Source organism: Rhinoraja longicauda, chromosome 11 (assembly GCF_053455715.1).
Source record: "Rhinoraja longicauda isolate Sanriku21f chromosome 11, sRhiLon1.1, whole genome shotgun sequence".
Lineage (NCBI taxonomy): Eukaryota > Metazoa > Chordata > Chondrichthyes > Rajiformes > Arhynchobatidae > Rhinoraja > Rhinoraja longicauda.
In genome coordinates, this window is record NC_135963.1 from 40731633 (window position 1) to 40745457 (window position 13825).

The 13825-nt window shown below is 49.6% G+C and overlaps 1 protein-coding gene across 2 annotated transcripts in view; it reads left to right on the forward strand.

Moving 5' to 3' along the window:
- The first annotated feature begins 4077 nt into the window (after positions 1–4077).
- The window catches only part of LOC144597821 (retinoic acid receptor RXR-gamma-A), a 146867-nt gene continuing 137119 nt past the window's right edge, over positions 4078–13825 (forward strand). Inside the window, exon 1 of one of the 2 annotated variants that reach the window (XM_078407447.1) lies at positions 4078–4424. In XM_078407447.1, coding sequence (XP_078263573.1) covers positions 4349–4424 — 76 coding nt within the window. In that variant the 5' untranslated portion in view covers positions 4078–4348. The remainder of the gene's footprint in view (positions 4425–13825) is intronic. The other variant, XM_078407443.1, reaches the window with a different exon arrangement.

Sequence of the window (13825 nt, forward strand, 5' to 3'; positions counted from 1 at the left end):
GCTGCGGCTCTCTGGCAGTCTGTTTGTCTTTTGTTTTGTTTGTGTCGGTGTTGGGATGGTTTTTGTTTCTGTTTTTGGCTGTGTATGTGTGGTGGGGGGGTGGGGTGTGGGTGTGGGGTGTGGGTGTGGGGTGTGGGGGTGGGGTGGGGCGGGGGAAACCTTTCTTTTATTAGGTCTCTTCCCCGGGGCGCAGCTCGCCCGCGGGGCCTTCCATCGCCGGCGCGGCTCGGCCGCTGGACTTAACATCGCCCGGTGCGGCTCGGCCGCGGGACGTTTCGGTGCCCGGCGCGGCTTGGCCGCTGGACTTAACATCGCCAGCGCGGCTCGGCCGCGGGACGTTTCAGTGCCCGGTGCGGCTCGGCCGCTGGACTTAACATCTCCCGGTGCGGCTCGGTCCCGGGACGTTTCGGTGCCCGGTGCGGCTCGGCCGCGGGACGTTTCAGTGCCCGGTGCGGCTCGGCTGCGGGACTTAACATCGCCCGGTGCGGCTCGGCCGCGGGACGTTTCGGTGCCCAGTGCGGCTTGGCCGCTGGACTTAACATCGCCCGGTGCGGCCGCGGGACGTTCCATCCTCTTGCGGGGGCTGTGCGTGTCGGTTGCCTCGGTAGGGGTCGAGCTGCCTGTCCGTGGGTGCGGGGAGAGGGGAAGTTTTGTTGCCTCCATCACAGTGAGGGGGTGTTTGGAGTCACTGTGATGGATGTTTGTGTTGGGTGTCCTGTGTTTTTTTTTTCTTTTTGCTGTGTTTTGTGACTGCTGAAATTTCGTTCGGTGTTGTGCCGAATGACAATAAGTGTTGTTATGTTATGTTATCACGATTAAAGAGGCAGACAACAAGAAATAGTGCCCTTTGGCTCACCGAATCAATGTTAACCACATTAATCCTCCACCTACATGAATCCTACATTATCCCATTTTATTCTCCCCATGATCCCATCAACTCCCCCCCATATGTACCGACAGATTGGGACCAATTTACAATGGCCATTGAATCTATCAACCACCACATCTTTGGGATGTGGCAGAAACTGGAGCACCCGGAGGAGGCCCATATGGTCACAGGAAGAATGTTGAAATTCCACACAGACAACAAAGGAGATCAGGAACAAATCCAGGTCACCGTGGATGTCAGGCAGCATCTCTCTGGAAATTTGAGGAAATCTCACAAATACAATTCAAAGAGCCTGTATTTATTTTGCACCGGAAACATGGCCTGATGTATTCTACAGCCAATGAACTACTCCTGTCGACAAACACTCTCTTGAACATCTACAGGTACACAGGGGAGAGCATATTGACTGGTTGCATCATGGCCTGGTTTGACAACTCGAACGCCCAGAAATGAAGGAGATTATGAAAAGTGGTGGGCACTGCCCAGTCCTTCGCGGGTACTGACCTCCCCACCATCGTAGGGATCTATTGGAGGTGCTGTCGCAAAAAGCCTCAGCAAAGACCCACAACATCCTGCCCAGGCTCTCATTTCAGTCCTCCCAATGGAAAGAAGGTGGAGGAGTCTGAAAAGTGTAAACACCAGACTCAAGAACAGCTTCTTCCCAACACCCATCGGGCTTTTGAAAACTATAAAACGCTAACTAAATTATGAACTATGTACTAACTCTGGTTGCACTAAGAATTTGGGGCTTTTCTGTAGTAATATTGGGGTTATTAATCTATTACTTTTTTGTTTATTATATGTTATCTATGAGTAATGTGTTTACAGGCTTGTAATGCTGCTGCAAGGAAGAATTTCATTGATCCGTTGTTGTGTCAATTAAACACTCTTGACTCTTGAAATGTGGTGAGTGTTGTAAAGCAAATTGAGGTTAAAGGGATTGCAATAGAGTTGCAAAGGTTCACTAAATTGATTATGCAGAGTGATAAGACTCCAGGAATTTTCTACAAATATTAGAGGAAAAGCTGATTTGGAGAGAATGTTTACAACAGTGGCAAAGTCTAGGTTCAGAGGGCACAGCGTCAAAATAAAAGAATGGAGATGAGGAGGAATTTCCGTTGCCAGATGGTGGTGAACCTGCGGAATTCATTGCTACAGATGGCTGTGGAGGCCAAGTCATTGGGTATTTTAAAATGGAGATCAATAAATTCTTGATTATTAAGGGTATGAAAGGTTACGGGGAGAAGGTGAGAATGAGGTTGCGATGGGAAAACAGATCAGCCACAATAGAATGGTGGAGCAGTCTTGATGCACTGAATGGCCTAATTCTATTCCTATGTCATGGCCTCATGATCTAATTGAAATATATAAAATTGTTACAGAGCTTGACAGGGTAGATGTGAAGTTGATGTTTCCTTGGCAGGGAGCCTAGGAATCACAGCTTCAGAATCAGTGAATGGCCATTTAGGTTGGATCAAGAAAGGAAATTTCTTCAACAATAATAAAAACAGAAAATACTGGAAACATTCAGCAAGTCAGACAGCATCTGTGGAGAGAGAACCAGGGTCAATGGTCGCAATTGGAGACTTTTGTGAAACATTTCCACCCCGAGGGTGGTGAATTTTGACAAGAGGCCTGTGGAGGCTCCTACGCCGGTGAATTAACACAATTGTATTTTTAGATATTAAATAAATCAATCGGTTATGGGATTGGTGCAGGAAAGCCATAACCTTAACAACAGAGCAGATGGGCTGAATAGCCTACGAGTGTGCATGCGTGTGCGTGTTTGATGCCTCCTATCATGGTAGAGGATAATGGGAGGAGCATTGAAGTCTACAGTTGGCCCACAAGTATGAGTGAATTAACAGGTGCCATTTGGATGCCATTATAGGTCTTTGTGCAGTGGTGATGGGGGCAGGGAATATGTGAGTTGAGAAGATAGAATGGTTGACAGTGAGCTTGCTTTCCAACCAATACTGGGTGTGGTGACATGAGGAGACTCCAGGCAAACAAGGGAGTTGCCGGCTCTCGACCACAAGCAGTGTGGGTCGCAACTGTATCGTGGCATTGCGAGCAAGGCTGGCACGTATGCCATTCTCTGTTGTGGGTGGGTCGGGCATCCCTCTGCATGGAGGGAGGGGGATTACTCCAACCATCTAAGCAAACGCCAGCAGGGCCTGGCCCAATGCAAGATGACTCACACAGAACCACCTCTCTGCCCGTGGCACAAGGAAAAGGAGCATTCAGGGCAAAGGAGTGGGCACTCGCTTGCATTGGCCATGCTCCAGGATGTCGTGAGGCTGGCATTTTCTGGGGCAGAAGAATTCAGAGGGGCCGAATGGTCTACATCTACACCTGCCCCCCTCCTCGCCCCTCATAAAATCTACCCTCGCCCCTCATAAAATCTACGTTGAACGCAACAAAAAAACTAAACCCCTGCCTCCATACCCTCAGCAACGAGGGTAAATCTATGAAGCCACTGTTTACTTCCAAATATCCAGGCAGGCCGATTCATTAAAGGACGGAGTTCCCCGGTAATCCCGGAGAGAGGGAGGAGGAGGAGAGGGAGGAGAGGGAAGGAGAAGAGGGAAGGAGGAGAAGAGGGAAGGAGGAGAAGAGGGAAGGAGGAGGAGTGGGAAGGAGGAGGAGTGGGGGAGAGGGAGGAGGAGAGGGAGGAGGGGAGAGGACGAGGGAGGGAGGGAGGGAAGGGAGGAGAGGGAGAGGGAGGAGAGGGAGGAGGGGAGAGGGAGGAGAGGGAGGGAGGGAGGAGGGGAGATGGAGGGAGGAGGGGAGATGGAGGGAGGGAGGAGGGGAGATGGAGGGAGGAGGGGAGATGGAGGGAGGAGGGGAGATGGAGGGAGGAGGGGAGATGGAGGGAGGAGGGGAGATGGAGGGAGGAGGGGAGATGGAGGGAGGAGGGGAGATGGAGGGGAGAGGGAGGGAGGAGGGGAGAGGGAGAGGGAGGGAGGAGGGGAGAGGGAGAGGGAGGAGGGGAGAGGGAGGGAGGAGGGGAGAGGGAGGGAGGAGGGGAGAGGGAGGGAGGAGGGGAGAGGGAGGGAGGAGGGGAGAGGGAGGGAGATGGGGAGAGGGAGGGAGGGAGGAGGGGAGAGGGAGGGAGATGGGGAGGGAGGAGGGGAGAGGGAGGGAGGGAGGGAGGGAGGGAGGAGGGGAGTTGGCCAACCTCTCCATTTCTCTCTCTACACACACTCTTTCTCTCCCGGCGCCCCCTCCCCCTCTCAGGGCCCCTGGCTTCTGATTGAAGAGGCTGAGCGCGGAGTGAACCAGAGCCAGAGCCAGCGGCTGGGAGGGAGAGAGAGAGAGAGACGCCGGCCCTGCCAGGCAGCCAGTCCCAGCCCGGCCCAGCCCCAGCCCCAGCCCCAGCCCCAGCCCCAGCCCCAGCCCCAGGCCCAGGCAGGCAGCTGCAGTCGGGCCCTGCCTACCGCGGAGGGCCGCCAGCCAATGCTCCTTCCCAGCCCCGTGCGGGCGGCGGGGATACACTCGTACGCCATGGACGCGGCCACCTACCTGCACCTCAGTGAGTCTCTGCCCTGATTACCTTTTATTTTAAAACAAAAAAAAAGCGTTGTTGTTGGGGGTTTGTGTGTGGGGGGGAGGGTTGGCGTGGATCCATCCTCCCGCTTCTGTCGGGCTTGCAGTGGTATGTGGAGAATGCACGGAGCCCCGGCTCGCTCTCTCTCTGTGTGTGTGTGTGATTGAGTATGTGACTGTGAAACCGTGCAGACTGGGTATGATTGTACATGACTGTGTGACTGTGTGTATGACTGTTAGTGTGACTGTGTGTTAGTGTGACTGTGTATGACTGTTAGTGTGAGTGTGTATGACTGTGTTAGTGTGACTGTGTGTTAGTGTGACTGTGTATGACTGTTAGTGTGAGTGTGTATGACTGTGTTAGTGTGACTGTGTGTTAGTGTGACTGTGTGTTAGTGTGACTGTGTGTTAGTGTGACTGTGTGTTAGTGTGACTGTGTGTTAGTGTGACTGTGTGTTAGTGTGACTGTGTGTTAGTGTGACTGTGTGTTAGTGTGACTGTGTGTATGACTGTTAGTGTGACTGTGTGTTAGTGTGACTGTGTATGACTGTTAGTGTGAGTGTGTATGACTGTGTTAGTGTGACTGTTAGTGTGACTGTGTGTTAGTGTGACTGTGTGTTAGTGTGACTGTACTGTGTTAGTGTGACTGTGTTAGTGTGACTGTGTGTTAGTGTGACTGTGTTAGTGTGACTGTGTGTTAGTGTGAGTGTGTATGACTGTGTTAGTGTGACTGTGTGTTAGTGTGAGTGTGTGTTAGTGTGACTGTGTTAGTGTGAGTGTGTGTTAGTGTGACTGTGTTAGTGTGACTGTGTTAGTGTGAGTGTGTTAGTGTGAGTGTGTATGACTGTGTTAGTGTGACTGTGTGTTAGTGTGACTGTGCATGACTGTGTTAGTGTGAGTGTGTGTTAGTGTGACTGTGACTATGTATGACCGTGTGACTATGTATGACCAAGTGACTGTGTGTTAGTGTGACTGCGTGTTTGTGTGACTGTGTGTTTGTGTGTATGATTGTGTAGGTGACTGAGAGACTGACCATGTGCATGACTATGCGACGGTGTCTGTGTGTATGACTATGTGAGTGAGACTGTGAAAGATTGTGTGTGTGTGTGTGTCATGACTATGTGAGTGAGACTGACTGTGTAAGATTGTGTGTGTGCATACAGCCCTCCCCGCCAGAGGACAGTCACAGACGGGGCAATGCTGACAGGTCACAGCTGACACCTGAACTCCCAGCCGGCCTGCCTTCCTTCCACCTCCCCCCCCCCCCCCCTCCCTGCCCACCTAGCTGCTCTACAGACCCCCCTAGCATCTTACTAAATGTCCCACGCTGCTCTGAACAGGGTTGATACTGCCCTGCCCTGTCGGGGAGAGGAGAAGGTGGAGGGATTGCAGGGGCAAGGGCAGGTGATGAATGCTCCTCGCGGGGCTACGAAGGGGTTAAACAGTCCCACGCTCGCCCCTTGCAGTGTTAAGCCGGTTCTGGCTGGAGGTGGAGAGACAGCGGGGAGCCAGAGCACACCGGCAGACCCGGGGCAGGGAGGGTGAATCGAGACCGCCTGGCAGTGTCTCTGGTCGGTGATCTAGTCCCAGCACTCCATCCCCTGCAACCCCATCCCCTGCAACCCCCCCATCCCCTGCAACCCCCCTCCATCCCCCCAACCAGAGGCGAACATGGGAGCCTCTCCCTCTCTCCCCTTCCCTCTATTTATTTATAGGAACCTCTACCAGCCAAACTGGGTGACAGAAATAACCTGGTTAACCGCCTCTGCAGCAATGCTAGGGAGGGAGGGAGGGTGGAGGGGGTAGCTGTGCAGTTGAGATGGAGATTGTGATTTAGGACAGAATGGAGAGAGGGAGAAACAAACCAGAAGAGAGAAAGAAGGAGAGGGCAAGAGTTGGAGTGAACAAGAGAGTGGAAGGGAGGAGGAGTCAGAGAGGGAGGAGGGGAACTAGACAGCCCTGGAGTTGACCTTGTTTCACCTGTCAGCAGACAGCTCACACAGGGGAGGGGGGGGAATGATATCCCTGGCCTGGACTTCTCGTCAGTAGGGGCAGGAGGCCAGTCAGCCCCACAGGCTGCTCTAGTCACCTCCGCTGTGTAACCTCCAACCCCGATGGCCCGCAGACTCGGCTTTAAGGTTCCATCAGCCCCTGCCAGAGGGTTCAGATCGACACCATCCTTCCTTGTCACTAGTGTCAACGATACGGGCAGACTCTGAAGCCAGCGGGGGAGACAGTCTCTCACCACCCACCCTCACCATACACTGACATAATTAAAACACACCTCAATTAAATTGTCCAGTGATCTAAATTCAGCAGTGGCACAGCTGGTAGAGCTACTGCCTCATAGCTGCAGCAACCCAGGTTCAATCCTGACCTCGGGTGATGTCTGTGTGGAGTTTACGCGTGACCTCGTGGGTTTCCTCCGGGTGTTCTGGGTTCCTTCCACGTCCCGAGGACGTGCAGCTTGGCGGGTTAGTTGGCGGCTGTAATTTCCACCTGACACCTGAACTCCCTGCTGGCCTTCGTTCCATTCCCCGCTCCCTCCTTCACCACCCCACCTTATGCTCCACAGACCTCCGGCAACAGCTCTGAGCTGCCCCACCCCAGGGCTAATACTGCCCTGCCCTGTCAGGAGAGGAGAAAGTGGCGTGTGATTGGGGTTGCATAGGTGGGTGGTAGATTATGGGAGAGAGTTGAGGGGAATGTGGGGAGAATGAAAAATGGGATAAATATGGGATGTGTGTAAATGGATGGTCGATGTTCGGTGTAGACTCGGGTGTTGAAGAGCCTGTTTCTGTGCTGCATCTCTGTGATTCGAGAAGCCAGGTCTGTGAGGCCTTCCCTACCCTCGACAACGTGGGCAGGGGTCTATGGTTCGGCAGTGTCCAAAGATCAAACGTGCTGTTCACACTACTACGCCCCCTGTTCTCCTCGGATCCCCCATCTGAACCCCCTCCCCTCCGCACTCCACCCTCCTTCCACCCACTGTTCGCCATTTACTCGTTGGCCCCTGCCTGCCATGCTGAGCCAAAGCTCGGTGGTTTAGTGAGGACCACAGGTAGAAGCCTTGCTCTATGTGTTACAGCGTAGAATCTCAGTGCTCCACTGAGAGTGGGCTGCACTGTTGAAGGAGCTCACTTTGAGCTGGGATGTTAATCAGGGATCTTGTCCTTTCGTGTTGTATTTGAAAAATACTTGGAGCCCCCCCGCCATGCAGTGAAAGAGCTAATGGCTATTATAAGAAATGAACTTTAACAGCAGTTGGGGCCAATGTTTATCCTGGACGATTGCAATTAATTTGCCCATCATCTCCGTACTCAGTGTGGACAGGTCACTTTTTGTTTCACACATTCAAGGGATCTGGGCTGAGCCAGCATTTAATTCACATCTATCATTCCCCTTGAAGCTGGTGATGAGCTGCTATCTGTGTGGCTCTACCCACGATGTTATGACGAAGAGAGTTCCATGATTGTGACACAGTGGTGGTGAAGGAACAACGCTCTATTTCCAAGCCAGGGTGGTGTGTGGCATGGAGGGCAAATTCCAGGTGGTGTTTCCATGCTCTCACTGCCCTTGTTCTTCTGGCTGGTGGAGGTCATGGCTTTGGAAGATGCTGACTAGATAGTCTTTTAGAGTTGCTGTGGTGCATCCTGTAGATGGTACAAACTGCTGCCACTGTGCATTGGTGATGGTGAATAAATGGTGAATAAAAGAAACATAGAAAAACATTGAAAAATAGGTGCAGGAGTAGGCCATTCGGCCCTTCGAGCCAGCACCACCATTCAGTATGATCATGGCTGATCATCTAAAATCAGTACCCGGTTCCTGCTTTTTCCCCCCATATCCCTTGATTCCTTTACCCCAAAGAGCAAAATATAGCTCCCTCTTAAAAACATCCAGTGAATTGGCCTCCACTGCCTTCTGTGGCAGAGAATGTGGTGTATTTATCAAGCAGGCTGCTAAGTGCTGTCTGCTCTCGAGCTTCCTGAGTGTTGTTGAAGTTGCTCCCATCCAGGCAAGGGGAGAGTATTCCATCATATTCCGGTCTTGAACCTTGTGAATGGTGGGCAGATCCGAGAAGTCAGGAGGTGAGTTATCCGCCACAGGATTCCTGCTCTTATAGCCACACTGTATTTTGCCATTGCAAGTCAGCTTTTGGTCAATAGTACATCGCCAAAACTCCACAGTGATCACATTTCCAAGAGCACTTTCAGGGCTTTCAAGGCCATGAGCTTTGAGCATGCTCTTTCCACTTGGAACAGGAATAATAAATGTGCAATTTAGAACTATTTTTCACAACAACTGGGTATCTCAAAGTAATTTTTTTACAAAAGGCAAAACCTTTCTGGTCTGTAATCACTTTTATAATAATCAAAATCTGCAATGTTAAAATTATTTTGTTCTAGGCAAGGACAACATATTGTAGAAACAAAGAACTACAGTTGCTGGATTGTACCAAATAATATAGACACAAAGTGCTGGAGTAACTCGGTGGGTCAGGCAAAATCTCTGGAGAAAAAGGATGGGTGACGTTTTGGGTCGAGACCCATCGTCAGTCTGAAGGAGGGTCCCGACTCAAAACAACATGTATTGCCCATCCCCAGTAGCCCTGGAGAAGAAGAAAATTAAAACTCAAGTGCTGAAAATATCAAATAAAAACAGCAAGTGTCGGAAATACACGACTGATCAGGCAGCAGCTATGGAGAGAGAACCAGTGTGAATGCATCAGATATATGGCACTCCACCAGAATTGGGCTCTTCTATCTGAAACAATCACTGTTTCTCTTTCCACAAGTGCTACCTGGTGCACTAAAGTGTGTCCAGCATTCTCTGTATTTGGGCCTTGAGAAGGTGGCGGTGAACTGCCTGGTGGAACCATTGGAGTCTCTCTGTTGAATGTGCTCCCTCGGTGCTATTGTGGAGAGACTCCAGGGCTCAAGCCCCTTAACCCTGGGGACCGGCGATAGATTTCGGATGAAGGGTCTCGACCCGAAGTGTCACCTATTCCTTTTCTCCAGAGATGCTGCCTGACGCGCTGAGTTACTCCAGCATTTTGTGTTTATCTTCGATAGGTTTCCAAGTCAGGATGGTGTGTGCATCTTGAAAAAGTTCGCAAGCTGAGGAAGGATCATCCATGGCGTTTGTGTTAAGATGGCTTTTCACAGAATCCGAGCACAGCTATCCCTCTCTGGGCCACCAAACCTCCTAGGTCTTGCTCCTGACCACGGACCTTTCCTGACCACCAATTTTTTCAACCACCATTCCCTGGGATAGACTTTCAGTGGGGGTGGAAGTGCTGGGGAGGGGATGGAGAGAGAGGGAAAGCAAAGACAATTTGAAGTGAGAGGAGTCTTCTCCAACTTCAAATAGGACTTCTCCAACTTCAAATAGCCCTTGCTTTCCCTCTCTCTCTATCCCCTCCTCCTTCCCAGTTCTCCCACCAGTCTTACTGTCTCCGTATACATTCTATCTTTGTCCTGCCCACTCCCCTGACATCAGTCTGAAGAAGGGTCTCGACCTGAAACGTCACCCATTCCTTCTCTCCAGAGATGCTGCCTGCCTCGCCGATGTATTCCAGCATTTTGTGCCTACCTTCGATTTAAACGAGCCTCTGTAGTTCTTTCCTGAACAAGTAATGGGGTCTGTATGATGAGCAGTATAATAATTAAGTGAGACATTAGCCTTCATGTCCATAGGGTTAAATAGGTTGGAAAGGGCCATGAGAATAAATTCATAGAGTGCAGTAATGTTTCTAAGAGTTATACATTATGGATCTAACATCTAACTAGGGAATGGGGTGTGCTAGATTTGGTAATGCGCAATGTGTCAGATTAAATAAATTGCCCCAGAGTAAAAGATGCCCAAGGAAGTGGTGATCACAGCATGATCGAATTTTACATTCAGTTTGAGAGAGGAAAAACTTGGATCAGAAACAAATGTAATAAAAAGGACTATAATGAAATGAGACAATTGGCATCAGTGGATCAGGTGAATGGATTGGCTGTGAAAAGAGAGGCAGTCGCTGTTTCAGTTTGAGCATGCTTCGCCTGGTGAAAGGTTTAGTACAGAGATACAGCGTGGAAACAGGCCCTGAGGCCCACTGAGTCAATAATGACCATCGATCATCCATACACTGGTTCTCTGTTATCCCACTTTCGCATCCTACACACGAGGGGGAATTTACAGGAGCCAATTAACCTACAGACCTGTACGTCTTTGGAGTATGGGAGGAAACCAAAGCATCCATAGAAAACCTATGCGGTTAATAGGGGGAACGTACAAACTCCATACAGACAGTACCCAGAGTTAGGATCGAACCCAGGACTATGGCACTGTGAGGCGGCACTCCGCTCCGCCACTGTTCCGCAATGTGTCTCAGACTTAAAATATTAACCCTCTTTCTCCTTTCACTGATGCTGCCTGACCTACTGAGTGATTCCAGATTTTTGTTTTCGCTCCACGTTTTCGGCATCTGCATTATTGTTTTGCTTTTCAACGGACAAACAGAGTAGCGGGTAAAACAGTCGGCAAACTGTGACAGACGTTTAAGGAGATAATTTGTGATTCCTCGTAAAGAAATCCCAATGAGGAAAGAGGTAAGGGGTTGGAAGTGGTGTGAACAAACCAGGACTAACCAAGGAAGTCAAGGAGATGTTAGGTTGAAGGTATCAGAAGTTAATGGTACACCAAAAGACTGGGAAGAAATCAATCCAGAATCCACTGAAGGAGGACTAAACCATCAAGTGGTAGAATGTAAACTATGAGAGCAAACTGGTAGGAAATATAAGCAACTAACAATAAAAGCCAAGAGGGCATAAGGGTTTCCTGGATAGAGTGGATGTGGAGAGGATATTTCCACTCGTGGGAGTCTAGGACCAGAGGTTCAGAATAAAAGGACGTACCTTTACAGAGGAGATGAGGAATTTCTTTAGTCAGAGGGTGGTGAATCTGTGGAATTCATTGCCTCAGACGCCATGGAAGCCAAGTCAATGGATATTTTTAAGGTGGACATTGACTGATTCTTGGTTCGTACAGGTGTCGGGGGTTACGTGGAGAAGGCAGGAGAATGCGGTTGAGAGGGAAAGATAGATCAGCCATAATTGAATAGGGGACAAGCCTTGAGCCGAATGGCCTAATTCTGCTCCTTGAATTTATGCACCTATGAATTCCAGATGCTGAAACCTGGAGCAAAAAGCAAACCATGAGGAGCTCAATACAGTATCTGTGGAGGCAGAGGAATGGTTGAGTAACTGCATCAGGACAATAAAATCAAAGATGGCGATGTGAATACTGGCCCCTTGGGGCTGAAGTTTGGGGAATAGTTAAGAGGAACAAGGCAATGCGAGACAGAATAATCAGATACTTTGCATTATTCTTCATGAGGAAAATACTATGACTATCCCATTTAACACTAAACATTATGGAGAGGAATAAAGACCGTCACCATCACTGGATATTTAGGATGAGGCAAACTAATGGAGCTGAAGGCTGAAATGTCTCCTGACTCCATAGCTTGCTCCATAATGGTAACTAGGTCAGTGGATGCAGACTTTAGAGATGCAGCACAGAAACAGGCCCTTTAGCACTATCCTAGGAGCAATTTACAATGTTTACAAAAGCCAATTAACCTATAAACCCGTATGTCTTTGGAGTGTGGGAGGAAACCAGACACCCAGAGAAAACCCACACAGCCACAGGGAGAATGAGCAAACTCCGTACAAACAGCACCCGTAGTCAGGATCAAACATGAACCTCTGGTGCTGTTAGGCAGCAGCTCTGCCGCTCTTAATGATCCTTCTGCAAGTAATGTTTTGGGTCAGGACCCTTATACTATTTAATAATAGTGCTTATAATATTTCAAAAATTCCTTAAATTCCAGAGAACGACTAGAGGATTGGAAAAATCTGCCAGTGTTATTATACCTGAATCCAAAATGGATGGGAAGCAACAATTGGGGCTGAAAACTGCTGGAGGAACTCAGTGGGGTCAGGCAATATTTATGGAAGGAAATGAACAGATGATGTTTTGGCTTGGGAGCTTTTTTCAGACCCATGAAGAAGGGTTCCAACTTGAAACGCCACCCGTTCCTTTTCTCCAGAGATGCTGCCTGACTGTCTGAGTTGCTCCAACATTTTGTGTCTATCTTCAGTATAAACCAGCATCTGCAGTTCCTTCCAACACTAAAGCAGAATATGGTGGAAACACTTGGCAGGTGAGGTAGCATCTGTGGAGAGAGAAACCAAAGTAATGTTTCAAGTGGATAACTTTTTGTCAAAGTGGGAGGACATAGATCATATATTTAAGTTATAGAGAAGGGGAGCAAAGAGAGGGGATATCTATGATGGGGTTGGAGACCAAGAAAGGCTGAAGTTCGAATGCTGGTGGTGAACGAAAAAAGATGTGGAAGTTGGATTCATCGTGGCTGATCTATCTGAAGAGGTTGAGTGAGGACAGAAATAAATGTAACTCAGTAGAGAACAGGGAATAGAAATGGAAAGTTTCCATGTGCCCTGCCCTTTATCAGAGGCAGCTCAGCTTCATTGAATTGAACAGCATGGAAACGGGTCCTTCAGCCCAACTCATCCCTGCTTGCCTGAGCTAATCCCATTTCCCTGCATTAGCCCATATATCGCTCGAAACCTCCACTATCCGTTTCAACGGACATCCATTCACCACCCAGAGATTACAGACATAAGTTGAGCTGAGGATACAATTCCACACCCAGGACATCTGGAAGAACTCATTGCCCACTTTGGGAGTTGTGAAGCAGAGAGGTTGTTGCGGTGCAGAAGGTGTACGGATCATTTGGACAGAGCGGGATGACGTGGGCCGTAAACTGCCAATGAGCGCATCCTCTCTGATGTTAGTGTGCGGACTAATGGTGGGTGGGTCATAAGGAGTCTTGACTGCAATCAAAACCATATAAATAATGTACTGACGAGCCCCTCGGAGATCAGGCGGACGGACAGCTCTGCGAGTGGCGCCCAGCAGCAAACCAGCAGCGCTTGGTGCATCCCTCTGTAACTAAAGGCAATGATCCCAGCAATGTAATTCTCTAACTGTGCTCACTGTGTGCAATTGAATTACTTTAATGAACTTCTAGCAGTCTCTCTCTTCCCGTCAGAGAGCCCAAATCCCACCAGGTCCATAAAGAGAGGCATCCGTGGCAATATATCAGGTCACTGCGGCCTGCTTGCTGCCGATGAACACTGGGCTAATGCGCCGTGTACCACTGCAGGGAGCTGGGGAAGTTGCATTCCAGGCAGTATTTTGGGAGTTGAGTGAAGACTGGCAAGTGTATCCGGTTGAAAAACTCATCACCAGGAGTGGAGACGCAAGAAAATTCCTGAGCATGGTATTGGTTTATTATTGTCACGTGTACCA